Raw genomic sequence first — 17,584 nt, forward strand, 5'->3', positions numbered from 1 at the left:
AAAATTAATAAAATATAAGCTTCCTCATACACACCCATATATATATATATGGTAGTGTCTACCCACCTTTGCCTTCCAAACTTCATTCTTCAAAAAAAAAAGAGAAAACCAAAATGAATCGATTTGTGTTTCTCTTTCTTCCTATCCTTCTAACATTGTTGTTTACTTCGGGTGTCATAACTTTGGCTTTCCATAAAAACGAATCTTATTACGCCAACTCAAATTCCATATTGGTTATAATGTTTCTCATCACTTTGTTCATGATCAACATCGTATTGGTATGGGGGTGTCTCCCCTATCCCAGAAATCGAGGCGAGTCCCAACAGCCTTCAGTACCACGCCCATGCCGAAAATGGATCAAGAAGATGGCGGTGGATATAGTCATGCTTCTATATGGGTTTGTGCTGAACAAGGCTTCAAATAACAGTATTCTAAGCTTTGTGATTATAGTTGTATTTAGCGCTTACACTATGATCTTGCTTTGGCTTGGTGCTCCTTATTTTGAGCGTGGTCTCGCCGATTTGGTGTCGGGGTTACTTCTGGAGGTTACTGCATACACTTAACACCCCTTCATGCGACTGGTTTCGATTCTGATGTTGAGCTATAGTGCTCGAAAAGAGCTGGTCAAAGCACGTTTGTCAGTGGTTTATAAGGTACAAGGTCTTATTTGCAATCTTTATTTATGGAGGACTAACCTAAATGCGACTTGGGTGGCGTCCCACTTCTCCTAGCTCCATTCTACCCTTATTTGGCACAAACCCAGTAATATAAATACACATAATACAAGTATATAATAAACAAATTATAACATATATAGTCTCATAATTTACTATTGAGGTGGAGGCATAATGGTGGCCGCCCACACACAGATATGTTCCTGTATTTGTTGTTGGATTCTGTTTATTTGTTGTGCACAGAATTTTACCTGTTGAGTAGCCCACAATTGAACATACGGATCGTTAAGGACTGGCAAATAATTGTTATGACTGGTAATATAAAATTCTAAAACATGTAATAAATCAACAAGTAAATTTACAGAGGGCATACATTAAAGAAAGAAATACTTACAATTACAAACTTCAAAATAGCTTAATTCTTCAACACTTAATTTATATATTGGAGAAATTTTTACAAGATGAGAGAAGGAGAGGTCACACTGAAGCAAAGCGAAATTTCTAAAGAAAAACTCTGAAAATTCTAAAAAAAAACTCTACCTCAACAAGGGTGAGGACCTTCCCTTTTATAATACAGAAAAGAAAATGGTAAGATAAGGATGAGGACAGGTGGCGTGTCCTGGATGGTTGGAGTCGTTCGGCCTTATCCTTTGGCTGAGTAAATATTCATTATTGAATCAGTATCCTTATCTTATAAGTGTCGGCAAGGAGGTAGATATTATTCTCCGTACTGGTCGGCAGACCAAACTTCTGTTTTTGAAAAGTTGATGTACTGGTTGTTGTCGTGTTGTATCGACAATTTTACTGGTGGGGGACAAAGTATTTCACGCTTTGCCTTTACCTTTTTTGTCTTTTTCTTTGTCATTTTTTTTGGCAATCATGTTGGTGAGGGAATTCCAAAAATCACCAAAATTAGGCTCATCATCTTCTGGTGCTTATGATTCGCCTGTTAAAACAGCAAATTCATTTTCATCTTGATCTCGATTCTTATGATCATGACTACTGGTAACAGATTTCATGGAAGTATCATCTCCAGAAATAGTTTGAAGGAATTGTTCTTTCATAAAATCCATACTTTTAACAATTAATTCTGTTTCTAACAGATTGGGATATTTCTATAGTAATTCTGTTTAAATTTGCAAAAACGGATTTTGAGTAGCTGGTTGATTGGGAACAGGTTTTGGAATAACATCCCAACAGGCTTGAGAATGTGCCTTGATTTTCTGGACAGTTTCTAGTAGAGTAGGGTTCATACTATCCCACTATCTCAAGAAGAAAACCCTTTTGAGACGTGGGATCTTATTTTGATAATCACACTGAAAGTCCCATTTCCAAAGCCATGGAATACCAAAATGGATTGTGAAATGGACTAAGGATTTTGTGATAGAAATATCCTTATTTGCTGGTAAATGAAAATATGCAACATGCCATTCATTGTAGGCTTCCCTGATTGGTATTGGTAAAACTTTCTAACTGTAACCCAAATTTATCCCACAAAACGAGAAACCAAGAAGGGACATCGTATTTTAGGACATCCGAGCAGATACGGATAAACCAAGAATGGTTGTTAGTTGGATTCTGGTAGTAAAAAGTTTGAGTAAAAGCATCGATATAGTCCCAATAACTATACCGAGTTTCCCAGTTACGGATGTCAAGTTGGCGAGTGGTATTCGGATGAGTGCCCCATGTGGTAATGAGCATAATGTTGTGGAGAGTGATTTTACTATACTGAATAGGACTAACGGTTTTAGAGGGATCATGCAAAGTGTGCTTGATCTCAGTAGCAGCAGTTTCCACAAGTATCTGTTCATAAACATATCTATACTGGTCAAAATGAGGAGGAAATTGTTGCGTGGTAAGATACCGACGCTTGATTACCCATGGATCTGACATCCACCGTTCATCAACTGGTTCAATATAGAGGACTATCTACTCAGTGATACTGTTAGCGGTATACTGTTCTTTAAGTTTAAGGAAAATATCCTTAACCGTTTGACTGGATTCACCTTTATTGATAAAGGCTTGAAGCCTGGGAAATTCTATTTGGTAGGGATTGGAACCCCAACCACAGCCTCTACGGCCTCGGCCTCTGTTGGTCATGAGTTTGCTGGGCCCTACAAATATTCACGGGTTAGAAAATCGGGTAAAGAATTTTGGTCACCTTTCATATATTCGATGTCAAAGTCAAATACTGATAAAATACTTTGCCAAGTGGCAAATATCTGTTTAGATACTAAATTTAAAACATCTTTTTTGAAAATCTGTTTAGTTGTTGAACAATCAACACGAATAAGAAAATGTTGATTGAGTAAATCATTCTGAAATTTTAAAACACATTTAACAATGGCTAAACATTCCTGTTTAATAGTTGGGTAGTTTAAAGCGGGTCCTCGCCAACTACTACTGTTAAAACGTAGAAGTTCTTCTGTTGTAGTGGTAGGGTTAACCTATTTTAAAATCCCACCATATCCCTGATTAGGAGCATCTGTTTCAATAATTTTCTTCCATGTTGGATTAGAAAGATTAAGACAAGGAAGTTGTTTAACTTTAGCCTTTATTTTCTATACAGCTTGGGTATGTTCATCAGACCAAGGAGGAGGATTTTTCTAAAGACATTTCATTAATTTTCTGTTTTAATTTCGATCTACGTCGATTAGCATAATGTCCTATTGCACCACACATATAGCATTTAACATCTTTCTTAGAAGTGCCCTTTTTAGTGGTGGTTTTATGGGTTTGAGGAGAAAACTTTTTCTGATGAGAGGTTGAAGGAATATTTTTGATTGTTTTATAATATTTCTTATACTGTTTAGAGGGTTTTTTGTGATAAGGTTTTCGAGGTTTGGAAGGATACTGTATTTTGGTATCATAGGCAAATTGATCACAAAATTCACCTAATTCTTGTTTACCAGTAAGATTCTGTTTTTTCTTCTGGTACTGAAGTTTAAGGTCATTACACAAAGAAAGACATTCTTCTATAATTATGGCAATAAGTTGGCTATAAGTATACTGGTTATAAGGAATAGCCATACGATCACGGCGATCCCTTAGTTTTTTTTGAACTTTTTCTGCAAAAAGAGTGGGAAGGCCATCAATGAATTTGGCTTTCCAATGTTCACTGTTAGCATCAGGTCTTTGCATAGCTTTCATAAGATACACATTTTTATACCAACGAAAATGGGTTAAAGAAGGACATCTAAAATTCTGGAGAAGTTCGCGGTTGTGGTCATTGCTAACATCGCTGGTTCCAATGAAATGATAAATAATGGTTTGGATTAGAGTATAAACTGCGTCTTCGTGATGAGCAGCAGTATGAGTAGTCGGGTCAGTTTCTATTTTTATGGCTTGCAAGACTTCTTGTTGTTGAATGAAAATGAGAACATTATCCCATCATCCTTTAAGGATTCCAGTAAATCCATTAACAATGAATTTAACTATCTGATGGTCAGAATTATTATTCTGCTTACATATTGTGGCATACATAAGCGTTTTATGTATTAATTCATATATCTGGTATTCATAATAACCATCCAGATTCCATTCATAGATAGTTTTCCATGATAAGAGTCTTGAGAATGAAAGAAATCTTCTTCATAAAGAAGATCCTGTGGGGTAGGTCTATGATAATAATACCTACTAGATCCTGTTAAAGCTGTTCTTCCTGTGTGTTTAGAAAAGGCAATACGGTTAACTGATTGCATCTCCTGAAAATTATTCTGAATTTCATATATTAGTGAATGGGTAATTTCTGCTTCTTCTGGATTTAATTCTGGAATTTGTTGAGCCGATATCATGCGTATAGAACTAGGTCCTGGTTTACCTATATTTAAATCAGACATTTTTTTTAAAAGGGTATCCATGAGTTCATTGTCCTGTTTAGAAGAGCGTAACTTAAAATTAGTTACTTCTAGAGGTGGTTTAATACTTACTGGTTGAAGATGAGAAGCTGGTGATGGAACCAATTGACGATTTTTAAAAGTGTCAATAGTTTTTTCAATTCTAGTCAATTGGTTGACTACTGTTTGAAAACATAAATTAGTATAATTACTCTGTTTAGTGATTGGAACAATATCTTTTACCTGTAAGGACTCCTTTTGAGCCATTGTGGTAAGAGTTTCCACATAAGCAGTAATGGTCAAAGGTTGTTGTGAAACATCACTGGGGGCTAACTCTAAAGACTGTGGTGGTGGATGGATAGAAACAATACTTTGGCTTCAATGCCTTTTGGATATTTTCCAAAACATTAATTTGGAAATCTGGTACAATTTCCATTACTGTACTAAATTCATAATACCATTCTGGAAAGGATTTTAGAGTTTGGTACTTCTCTAAATGATATTAATACTGGTTTTTAAAATACTAGAGTTGTTGTTCAGTATGATTATAAAAATACCATGTTCTAAATTCCTGATATTTATCTTATATAAAATCCTAATTTAATTGTTTTCTTATTTCACCTCCTGGTGTAAAATCCATTAAATTGCAAAATTCATATCACTAGCGATTGGGCTCTCAGGCCTTCTGGTTTCATAAACTCCATGAGGAATTTGATTTTCTGATATGTGAATACCCCGAATTAGGGTTTTAGGAAGAGGGTCAGGAGAACGCTGACTAGGAGGCTGTGAAGGCATCCCTTGGTTAACAGATTTTATGGGTTCAGACATAGAATGTCTAGATGATTCAGGTAAGTCTACACGATAAGGCAAATGTGCAAAGTGATCACTCATACTGGACAAACTCCTACTGAGAGGTCGTTGAAATTTAAGGTAAACATTACCTCCTTGTGTCTAAATAACATAATCAAGAGTTTGACGGATAATTGGTCTAACGCGTACAGCGTTCTGAATTTGCCATCTTTCCGGAAAAGTAATATTGTTCCAAGGAATCATTTTAGGAACAGCTACCTAGCTACTGAAGAGGTTAGTATCAATTAGGACAATTTTCCCCAACTCACTGTGTTTTCTGATATAAAGATTTAAAGTACTTAAAACCTTAAGATGAATTCTGAAGATAGCTGATAAAGACGATATTCCTGCCATGTACTGATAACCATGTGTCAAGATTCTTAGTTCAAGAACCTTAGACAAATTAGGATCAATGAGTGCTATACTCAAATTTAAATAAATATTAAAATAGACTGGTCCATGAGATAAACTGGTTTCAATCGCTCTCATTAAAGAAGCTTTCCAATCAAGACATCGGTCATCCCTGAGTGTACAAGTAAGACTAGTATTTTGTCCTAACAAGGTTAAGGGCTTAAAGGCTATCTGGACAAGTCCTATATGGACATATTTATATTTTTTCAAAAATGGTATTAAATCCTGTATCTGGAGTAATTGGATTACTTCATCATCATTCTGTAAAGGTACTTCATGTTCAAAAGTTTTAATAATCTTCTGACTGGTAAAATCAAATGTTCCGATTTTATATATGGTTTCTGGTTTGACCTTAGTAATTGTCCATTTTTCTAAGGCTTCTTTTACATCCTGGTAAGCTACTAGTTCTGCTGCTTCTGATGTGGAAGCTACTGTATTGGCTACTGTTATAATGGTTGCTTCTTCTGCCATATGTTGTGTGTGACCATATATGTATAATTTAATTATCGTATATATGTATTATATCTACATATAAACTTGGCTCTGATACCAACTAAATGCTCAAAAAGGGCTGGTCAAAGCACGTCTGTCAACGGTTTATAAGGTACAAGGTCCTATTTGCAAACTCTGCTTATGGAGGACTAACCTAAACGCGACTTGGATGACGTCCCGTTTCTTCTAGCTCCATTCTACCCTTATTTGGCACAAACCCAAGAATATAAATACGTATAATACAAGTATATAATAAACAAATTATAATATATATGGTCTCATAATTTACTGTTGATGTGGAGACCTAACGGTAGCTGCCTACACAAAAATATGTTCCTGTATTTGTTGTTGGGTTCTGTTTATTTGTTGTTCACAGAATTCTACCTATTGAGTTGCCCACGGCTGAAGATACGGATCGTTAAGGATTGGCAAATAATTGTTACGACTGGTAATATAAAATTCTAAAACATGTAATAAATCAACAAGTAAATTTACAGAGGGCATACATTAAAGAAAGAAATACTTACAATTACAAACTTCAAAACAGCTTAATTCTTCAACACTTAATTTATATATTGGAGAAATTTTTACAAGATGAGAGAGGGAGAGGTCACACTGAAGGAAAGCGAAATTTCTAAAGAAAAACTCTGAATATTCTAAAAGAAAATGGTAAGATAAGGATGAGGACAGGTGGCGTGTCTTGGATGGTTGGAGTCATTTGGCCTTATCCTTTGGTTGAGTAGATATTCATTATTGAATCAGTATCCTTATCTTATAAGTGTCGGCAAGGAGGTAGATATTATTCTCTGTACTGGTTGGCAGACCAAACTTCTGCTTTTGAAAAGTTGATATATTGGTTGTTGTCATGTTGTACCGACGATTTTACTGGTGGGGGGACAAAGTATATCATGCTTTGCCTTTTCCTTTTTTATCTTTTTCTTTGTCAATTTTGTCGACCATCATGCTGGTGAGGGAATTCCAAAAATCACCAAAATTGGGCTCATCATCTTCTGGTGCTTGTGATTCGTCTACTAAAATAGCAAATTCATTTTCATCCTGATCTAGATCCTCATGATCTTGACTACTGGTAAAAAATTTCATGGAGGTATCATCTCCAGAAATAGTTTGAAGGAACTGTTCTTTCATAAAATCCATACTTTTAACAATTAATTCTGTTTCTGACAGATTGGGATATTTCTGTCGTAATTCTGTTTGAATTTGCAAAAACAAATTTTGAGTAACTGGTTGATTGGGAACAAGTTTTGGAATAGAATCCCAAAAGGCTTGAGAATGTGCCTTGATTTTCTGGACAATTTCTAGTAGAGTAGGGTTCATACCCTTATCCCACTATCTCACAAAGAAAACCCTTTTGAGACGTGGGATCTTATTCTGATAATCACACTGAAAGTCCCATTTCCAAATCCATGGAATACCAAAATGGATTGTGAAATGGACTAAGGATTTTGTGATAGAAATATCCTTATTTGCTGGTAAATGGAAATATGCAACATGCCATTCATTGTAGGCATCCCTGATTGGTACTAGTAAAATTTTTAACTGTAACCCAAATTTATCCCACCAAATGAGGAACCAAGAAGGGACATCGTTTTTTAGGACATCAGGGCAGATACAGATAAACCAAGAATTGTTGTTAATTGGATTTTGGTAGTAAAAAGTTTGAGTAAAGCATCGATATAGTCCCAATAACTATACCGAGTTTCCCAGTTACGGATGTCAAGTTGACGAGTGGTATGCAGATAAATGCTCCAAGTGGTAATGGGCATAATGTTGCAGATAGTGATTTTACTATACTGAATAGGACTAGCCGATTTAGAGGGATCATGCAAAGTGTGCTTGATCTCAACAACAACAGTTTCCACATGTATCTGTTCATAAACATATCTATACTGGTCAAAATGATAAGGAAATTGTTGTGTGGTAAAATACTGTAGACACCCCATTTTTGACCGTCCTCAAGACTTGGACGTCATCGTTTGAACACTCGATGATCATCCATGTTTGCGTTCGTTTTGAGTTCCCGAAGGTCTCGGCTGCGTGTCTTGCCTTTGGATCTCTCAACTTGTCTGTTTTGTGCTTGGTTGTGGACCAATGACTTGTGGTTTTGCTTCTGAGGAAAGAGGGTGGCTTGTTGGCCATCCCCACACCCCATCGGCTATGGCATGATGCCATCGGCCTTGCTTCCTTGCCATCGGCCATAAATGTTGGTCGATCGGCACTTTTGTTGGTCGGTCGACACTTATTTTGGTCGATCAGCCATATTTTCTGGCCGAGGCCTTTTCTTTGCCTTTTTCAGGCATTGTGCATGCTAGCTGTGCCAGCTGGTGAGCACAGACCCTCCCCTCCAAACACGTGTATGGAGAGATTTGAACCAAAGCTTAGCTTCTCTAAGAAGCTTTGAATTGGATTTCCTATAAGAGGGGAGCCTCCCCTCCCTTTCCAGAGGTTCAGCAAAATAGATATACAGTTCATATATCCCTCTCTCTCTATATATCTCTCTCTCTCTCTATATTTGTGTGTGTGTTGGTGCCTTAAAAGTGTATTTTGTTCATACTTTTGCACTATAGCACCTAGTAGAGCACCTTCCTTTGGTTGCTGAGACACTAGGAAGTTGGTTTCAGAGTTCTTGGGCTGGTTTTGATCTAAGGAAGTGGCTGGAGTTGTGTTTTTGAAGGTGTTCTTCAAGGGTGAGCAACTAACCTTTTGTTTCCCCATTTTGGTTTAAGCTTTTAGACCTATTTTCATATTGTTTTAAGCTTAACTATAAACTGAAAAAAAGTTCTGTTTTTGTGTGCTTAAGATGGTTGTTTAAGATCACTTTTTGGTTGGGGGTTGTCTACCCCCTCTTAAGCCTTGTTTGGCCTTGTTTTGAGCAACCTCTTTTGGCCTTTGTTCTAGCCTTTGCATGACTTTTCTACCACTGAAATCCAAAGGATTTTCAGTGGTAGAAAGGTAGTTTTAGAGTCTTGTATAAGAGAGGGACACCCCTCTCTCCTTGTGTCTCATATGCTTGTGTTATTGGCTCATAATGGTAGCATGTTTGCTTAGCATGTTTTGGCTTCATTTCAGCAAGTATTTGGTGTCCTTTGTTCATGATATACCTCTGTTCTAGGTTGGTTTAATGGCTTCTTGCATGCACCATATACTTGCCTTGTAATCCCCTCTATTGCCTTAACATGCATCTAACATTTGGACTATCATACTTGCATATTTTGGCTCAGCTCAAAGGAACTTTAGGTCATATTTTAGCATGCTAAAGCTCTATTTGGTGTTGTTTTGATCATATATGCATTGCTTTGTATAGCTACCATACATCCTCGCTTACTAGCTTTGAATGTCCAAGTCATTAGCATGCACTACTTGGACCTTTTTTCATGATTTGGCATCATCTAATATGTTATTTCAGTCCATGTTTCATGCTCATATACTTGCATTTGTCATCTTTTCAAAGCTTTGAAGGGTTGGTGTCTTATGCCTTAAGGTTGGGTCATTGTGCATGCCTCCATGATTAGGTCTTCGGGATGCCATCTAAGTGGGTTTTTGAGCCTATTTTGACATGCCATATCTCTGTTTTTCATTGGTTAAGTCATGCCATGTTTGGTTATAATAGGTGTAGTGTAATCCCCTTTGTTGGCCTTACTTGCATCTTGCCTTCGGCCCTTCATTTTGGCTTGTTTTAGCTTTGGCCCTTGCGTGTTTTAGACTCCCTTTAGCATGATCTAGGACTGTTTTGGTTGTCTTTGGCTCTTTGGAGCTTGTTTCATGTGGCCTTAGTACAAGCTCCTTAGCTAGCCTTAAGCCTTGAGCTTTCTTACATGTTATGCTTGACTTGTATGTATAATTTGGCATCATCCTTGACATCATTTCAGAGCATGTAGTGTTGTCACGCTTGCATGCTTTTCACTCTTTGAGTGCTTTCGAGAGTTGTCCTCTTTGTGCCTAAGTGATAGACCAATATGTGTACATGTTTGTTTTGCATGTTGGTGCCTTGGTTTCAGTGTTTTGGCCATTGATTTGGGCATAGCTGAGGTCTGCCCATTTCAGTTTAAGTCCATCTTGCATGATCCTTGCATATTGTTGCATGCTTGTTCCATTTCGTCGTTATTGCATACTTGGTACATTGCATTTTGCATGCTTCGTACATTGCATATTTGCATGTTTAGGTTGCATAGTATTGTTGCATACTTGTTGCATGCTTACATGTTTGCATACATACTCATATTGCATTGAGTTTGTTTGCATGTCACTAGTCTTGTTGCATTGTATAAATGTCCCCATGTTGCATTGTACTTGGTATACTTACATTGCATTGTGTTTGGTTTGGGGTGTCGAACCAAACATGAGGACCGAGGGAAGTTCGTACTTGAAGATACGAAACGTGCCTCAATTCTCGATCGCTGACACTCTTAATCTAACATGATAAAGTTCTAGGCATTCATGTGTTTTTGTGCATTCATTTTATATTGAATCGCACACTTGGCTCCTTCGGCCATCATGCATCGACATGCGTGATTGATAGCCCGAGGGTCGAGCACTACACTCCCTTGAGCTCATGACATGATAGGGAGGGTGTTTGTGCACACATTGCCTTGAAAATGCATTACCATGCTTTGTTTGTTCTCTGCTGCAGCAAAACAGCATTCTGCAGGAAGATATGGCCAGCCGGCCATCTTCAGTGCCGATCAACTAAACATTGTTGGCCGAGATCCTCACAAATGGTCGATGACCAATTCTACATGGCCGATGTTCCTATATTTTGGTCGGTGACATCCCACAGTGCTCAGGGAGTGATTCAGAAGCATCCTTGGGACTTGTGTAGTTTTCAGAGGTGCAGAACAGTGCAAACAAAGGCAACATGTGGCATGGCAACGGGTTTCCGAGTGAGGCGATCGAGCATGCGTCATTCAATCATTCCGAGGCGGAGTTGTGTCGGCCTCTTTAGTTTCATAACTTAGTTAATTTGTTTAAATTAGTTAAGAGTTATGTAATAATTAATTAGCTAGGGTAGTTAATTAATTAGTTAATTTGTATTATTCTTTCGGACCCTCGATCTAGAGGGAGAATTTTGTAATAAGTGTGCGTGAGTGTGTAAATGTCTTCCAACCCCACGTCTTTCTCCCTTTTACTTACCTGCTTTCAATGGTTAGTTTTAGGTCATGTTTTAATTAGCATCCTTATGCTCGCATGTTTGCATCATTCATCTGTATTGCATGCACCGGGCTCGGCGCATCATACTAACCGCATAGTATTTCAATTCCAACTTGAATACGTGTATCGAGTTGTCGCATTTCACATGCCATTCTTAGATAGCCGAGCCTATTTCTAGTTGCATTTTGCATGTGTTGCATTAGACATCTTAACATAGCTAGGATCATGCATTGATTACTAACTAGCTATTATTTTAGTTCGGAGTACTAGGTAAGCTTTTATGCTTTAGCATCTTGCATGAGTGTGAGTGTTAACATGATCGCATGCTTACCATGAGGCTAACTGCTTATATGATTAACTGCCTGAATGCCTGTGGGTGAAGGTTAGATTACTTGAATTGGAACAATTCATTGAAATGCGAGTTTTAAGCCCACTTGATTGTGGCAAAATCATGTTTTCTAAGCCCACTCGAGGGTGGAAAAATTCATGTCTTAGCCTACTTGCGAGTAGCACCTTCAAACCATTTTCAAATAAACAAACATGAGATAATTTGTTCCAACTTAGGCGATCTAGTCTATACTTGTGTGTTGTGCGCATCACATAGTAATTCTAGGCTAATAACCAGAATAAGAACGCATGTGTTTTCAAAAACAAGATATCATGTTAGTAAAGGCTGATCTTTGATCGGGTGAGCGGGGGTGCTCATTGCATGACCTTCCCCTCTTATACCCAAGTTCCTGAGCTGAGGCAACTTTGGTGATGACGGACATGTGGCCTTAGGCACGAGTCAGGGTTTCCTAAATTCCCCAAAATAAAATATTTAGGTGGCGACTCTGTATCTGGCAAAGCAGTCCATGTTTGGCATTTCTTTACAAAAATCAGTTTTCCAAAACGATTTGCCAGATTTGGACTCTTTGGTGATTTATCAATCTCACATTGCACATTGTGAGATCAGATTAAGAACCGTGACATTTGAGTCCGAACTGTAGCACAGCATAAAGCCCCTCAGGACGCATCTACAAATACCGATGTTTGATTTCCCATGGATCTGACATCCACTGTTCATCAGCTAGTTCAATATAGAGGACTGTCGCCTCAGTGATACTATTAGCGGTATATTGTTCTTCAGGTTTAAGAAGAATATTCTTAATCGTTTGACTGGATTCACCTTTACTGATAGAGGCTTAAAGCCTGGGAAATTCTATTTGGTAGGGATTAGAACCCCAACCACGGCCTCTACGGCCTCGGCCTCTCCTGGCCATGAGTTTGTTGGGCCCTGCAAATATTCACGGGTTAGCAAATCGGGTAACGAATTCTGGTCACCTTTGATATATTCGATGTCAAAGTCAAATACGGATAAAATTCTTTGCCAAGTGGCAAATATCTGTTTACATGCTAAATTTAAAACATCTTTTTTGAAAATCTGTTTAGTTGCTGAACAATCAACGCAAATAAGAAAATGTTGATTGAGTAAATCATCAACCATTGACAGGTTACACTGGCGGAGGTTTTCCCACAAACGGCGCCAATTGTGGTGGATCAAAATTTCTACCCAGTTGTTACCAAGAGGATGATCCACTTCACATTGTATTCCTGCAAACAAAGAACAGTTTTCAACGGGGTGGTGTGCCGAGTGAATCCTCTAAAGATCTAGTTAGTATTCTTTCAATATTGTAAGTTCTATCCTTTTTCTTTTCTTTTTTTTTCTCTCAGTTACCCTTCAAGTGTGGATCCTCTATTTATAGGAGCTCCTCCTCTTTGCATCATTGCCCTGGTCTGAGCATGTCCCATCTCATTTATTTTTCCTCTATTCATGTGACATTTTCTTTTCTTGTGATCGCCTTTTGACAACTCTATCTTAGCATGCATATACTTTGCCGATGTTGGCAACTCTATCTCGACATATGCATATTTGGCTGTTATAAGCTTGTGATACCTCACAATTGGCATCTTTCATGCTTCTTACTAAAGTAATGCCAATTACTATAGTAATGCCAAATAGTATATGTGTCAATTCTGGTTACCACTAGGGGTGTGCGCGAATCGGTTGCGGCCACGAAACCTCCAATCTGTCATCCGTCTACCAGATTAGCGGATTGGAGAAAATCAATCCGCATCCGTTCGCCAATCCGGCGGATACGGATTTGGCGGATTGGCGGATGGATACGAATCGATTTGGCAATTTGAAATTTTACAAATTTTCAACATACAAGTGCAACTATGAAACAAGTGCAACCTGGACATAATTCAATATTGGTTCCATCTATGAAATGCATACAAGTGCAATATTGGTTTCATAATTCATAATACAAGTGCAACCTGGACATAATTCAACATACAAGTGCAATATTGGTTTCATAGCAATGGGCATAATTCAACCTGGACATTATTCAATATTGGTTCCATCTATGAAATGCATACAAGTGCAATATTGGTTTCATAATTCATAATACAAGTGCAACCTGGAAATAATTCAACATACAAGTGCAATATTGGTTTCATAGCAATGGGCATAATTCAACCTGGACATAATTAAATATTGGTTCCATCTATGATATTGGTTTTATAATATTGGTTTCATAATTCATAATACAAGTGCAACCTGGACATAATTCAATATACAAGTGCAATATTGGTTCCAATTGACATAATTCAATATCACCCAAAACATTATGCATCCAATGGGCATAAATCATCTAACTTACACATAAAACATAAGAAAACATTATGCATCTAAGTGACAATCATCCAAGAGTTCCAAAAATAAAAAAGCTACAGTCATCCAACAAGCATTGTGCATCCAAAAAAAAAAAAAGTTACAGTCATCCAAAAAGAAGCAAAAAAACCATTCATTTCCTTTCACCAAACCATGAGCCATGTAAACCTTCATAACAAAAAAATGAAATTATTTAATAAAGAAACACTAAAAACAAAAAGTCTTAAACTTAAAACAAGTAAACATATATTAAAAACATTTAACAAAGGGGTAGTATTTTACCAATGATATTAAACTTGGATAAAATTACTCTCCGGACTTGAGCTTAAACACGAACGTGATTCCGAAACAACTATGCATAAAACATAACACAACAAAAACATGTAAAGTGAAGATAGTGAATTTTCAAAAAACAAAATAAATGAAATGGATTAAAAATAAATAAATCATTATATATATATTACCCGAATCATATTGTTGTTCAAATTCTTCAACATCCTCCATTGCTTGTTAAAGGCATATTGGAATGTTACTTCGAAGCCAATTTTGTGTACAAACAAGAACCTCCACCATCTTGGAAGCAAGTGAACTACGAAATGGATCAAGTATACGACCTCTTGTACTAAAGGCCGACTCAGAAGCAACAGTGGAAATAGGCGTTGCCAACACATCTCGTGCTATAAGTGATAACACTCTATACTTAGTTGCATTAACCTTCCACCACTCCAAGATATGAAATTGAGCATTGTTTCCACCTTTCTCAATATCACCCAAGTACTTGTCCAATTCTGATATACTCTCACTACTAGAACCCCTCCAAAAATGAGTTAAATTGAGAGTTCACAATAGAGTGTGGGTCATTTTCATCTATCACCATATCTACTCTTTCATTTACATTAGAGGCATGCACATTTGTTGAATCAAGTGTGGCATAATGATCATACAATTGACTCAAACAATTTTTCACCTTATCTAATATTTCTTTCACTTTCATCACATCTCTACCAAAAATTGTTGAAAAACAAAATTGCAAGTATGTCATTTTTCTTCGAGGATCAAGTACTACCGCAACGTACAAAAGTAGATTGATTTTATCCCCATTTCCCCAATACTTGTCAAGCTTCTCTTTCATTTTCTTTCCCATTGAAGACAAAATAGGATCATTGTCTTTGATTAATTGTCTAATCATATTTTCAATGACAAAAATTTCAATGTAGAATGTATTTGAAGCAACAAACAAAGACCCAAAAAATCTCTTTGTTACATTGTAGAACATTCTAAGAAATTTCAAAAACACCCTACAATTATCCCAATCCTCGACTGTAGGCATCTCTCTCCTCTCACCCCATTCATTATCCAAACAGTAGTGTTTGTAATTGTAGTCCTCCTCACCCATTCTTTGAAAAGCACTCTCAAATTTTTCCACCGCCTCCAACATAAGATATGTGGAATTCCATCATGTTGGCACATCTAGGCACGAGAGACTCTTACTCTCAATTTTTAAACTTTCCACATACTTTTTAAAAGAGTTAAGGCGGTTTGGAGAAGACCTCACATACCTCACTGCATGCCTCACATTCGCTATACAACAGTCAAGATCCTTCAATCCATCACTAACAATGAGATTTAGAATATGTGCACAACAATGCATATGTAAAAATTCATGGCCCAAGACTGTTCCCTTCCATAGTTTTGTGGTTCATTTCAAGAATCTAATGGTTAGATTATTGGAACTCGCATTATCAACAGTTAAGGTAAAAAGGCCATCAATGTCCCACTCTTTTAAGAGTGCCTCAATTTTTTTATCAAGAGTTTCTCCTTTGTGGTCTTCAACTTGACAAAAATTTATGATCCTCTTTTGTAACTTCCAATCATCATCAATGAAATGTGCAGTTAGACACATATAACACAAATTTTGTATAGAAGTCCATGTGTCTGTGGTAAAGCAAATTCTGCGCCCCTTCACAATTTTCTTCAACTTCTCCCTTTCATTGGTGTATATGTCTACAATGTCCCTAGCAATGGTATATCGAGATGGGATCTTAAACTTGGATTGCATGACATTACAAAACCTCTTAAAACCAATCCCCTCAACAAATCTAAAGGGCAATTCATCAATTACTATCATCTCGGCAAGATACCTCCTAGCAACTTCGGTAGAAAATGACGTAGCCACAACATCAACAACATCTTCCCCACCAACTTCTCTAGGTTGAAACCCCAATGTTTGTTGCCCATGAGTATCCCTATATGGATACTTTGTACAATTTTTTAAATGACTTAACAAATTACTTGTTCCATGACTCTTAGACCCTGCCATATATTCTTTCTTACAATACTTGCACATAGCCCTATCTTTCCCATCAATACCCTTAATCTTTTCAAAATGATCCCCAGCCTTTGATGTTGTTCTCCCACTACTACTAGTTTTGGCCAGGGGTGGTCTACGAGGGGGAGCATTAGGTTGGGTAGAGGGGTCAACAGAAGATGATTCGAGCTCAACATTAGGAGTCACAAAACATATTTCTTCGGTTGAAGGATCCATGTCCAAAAGATTATCAAATATACTGCAAAAAAAAAAAAAAAAAATCATTCAAAATATGCTTTTTAAATCCATGGTTTGTTTTTCCTTATGATTTCAAACAAGATGAACAAATCCCATAATGGTTTTTTAAGTCCCAGAATGGTTTTTCCTTATGATTATCAATTATGCTTAGCAGAATACATGAACAACTAAATCAATTCCTAGAATTCCCAGAACAACTACATGAACAAATACATATATGAACAACTAAATCAATTCCCAGAAATACAAGAGATGATAAAAAAAATCATATATGAATTCATAAACACCAAGAGATGACAAAAAAATCATTTTGTTACTCCAAAGCATTCAATACAAGTCCCAAAAATACAAAACCCAAATAGAATCACCAAACAAATTATTATCAGAGTTATAAAACTAAGCAAACAAACAAGAAAACAGGGTTGAATGTCTCTATGGAAGTAACATGAATCACTTTCACACTATAACAGAATTAATAAAACACTTTGTAACAAATGGGTTATGCTAAATAATTATTAGAATTTCTTTATAAGCAAAAAAAATTCAAGACAGTGGCATTACATTACATTACCTCAAATTCAAGACAGTAGCAATTGATTTACACAAATCTTTATATTAAAAAAAAAAAATCAAAAGTTTCTTAGTGGCATTACATTACCTCAAATCAAACAGCAACTTTCGTATGAAGCTAAAGCTGATAGACAGAGAGAGAGGAAAACCCAAACCCAGTTCAAGATTACATCAATGGTAGCATTAGAACTGCAACAAAATTGCAACAAAATAAAAAACAGATTTTTGGTTAGACAGATTATCGAATATCAACAAAACAAGAGCAGGAAAAAAAAAATTGAAAACAGATTAAGCTTTTAGTCGA

General features: G+C 36.8%; 1 protein-coding gene across 1 annotated transcript; it reads right to left on the minus strand.

The window, feature by feature from the left end:
- Positions 1-14,654: 14,654 nt before the first annotated feature.
- On the minus strand, positions 14,655-15,540 carry LOC145791470 (zinc finger BED domain-containing protein DAYSLEEPER-like). Its single transcript, XM_082871822.1, has 2 exons — positions 15,089-15,540; positions 14,655-14,949 (listed from the first exon to the last, which is right to left on the minus strand). The coding sequence occupies exons 1-2, from the start codon at positions 15,538-15,540 to the stop codon at positions 14,655-14,657; spliced, it is 747 nt and encodes a 248-aa protein (XP_082727948.1).
- Between the last annotated feature and the right edge of the window lie 2,044 nt (positions 15,541-17,584).

The sequence above is a fragment of the Camellia sinensis genome, chromosome 5 (genome assembly GCF_055761805.1).
Source record: "Camellia sinensis isolate YWXY chromosome 5, ASM5576180v1, whole genome shotgun sequence".
Lineage (NCBI taxonomy): Eukaryota > Viridiplantae > Streptophyta > Magnoliopsida > Ericales > Theaceae > Camellia > Camellia sinensis.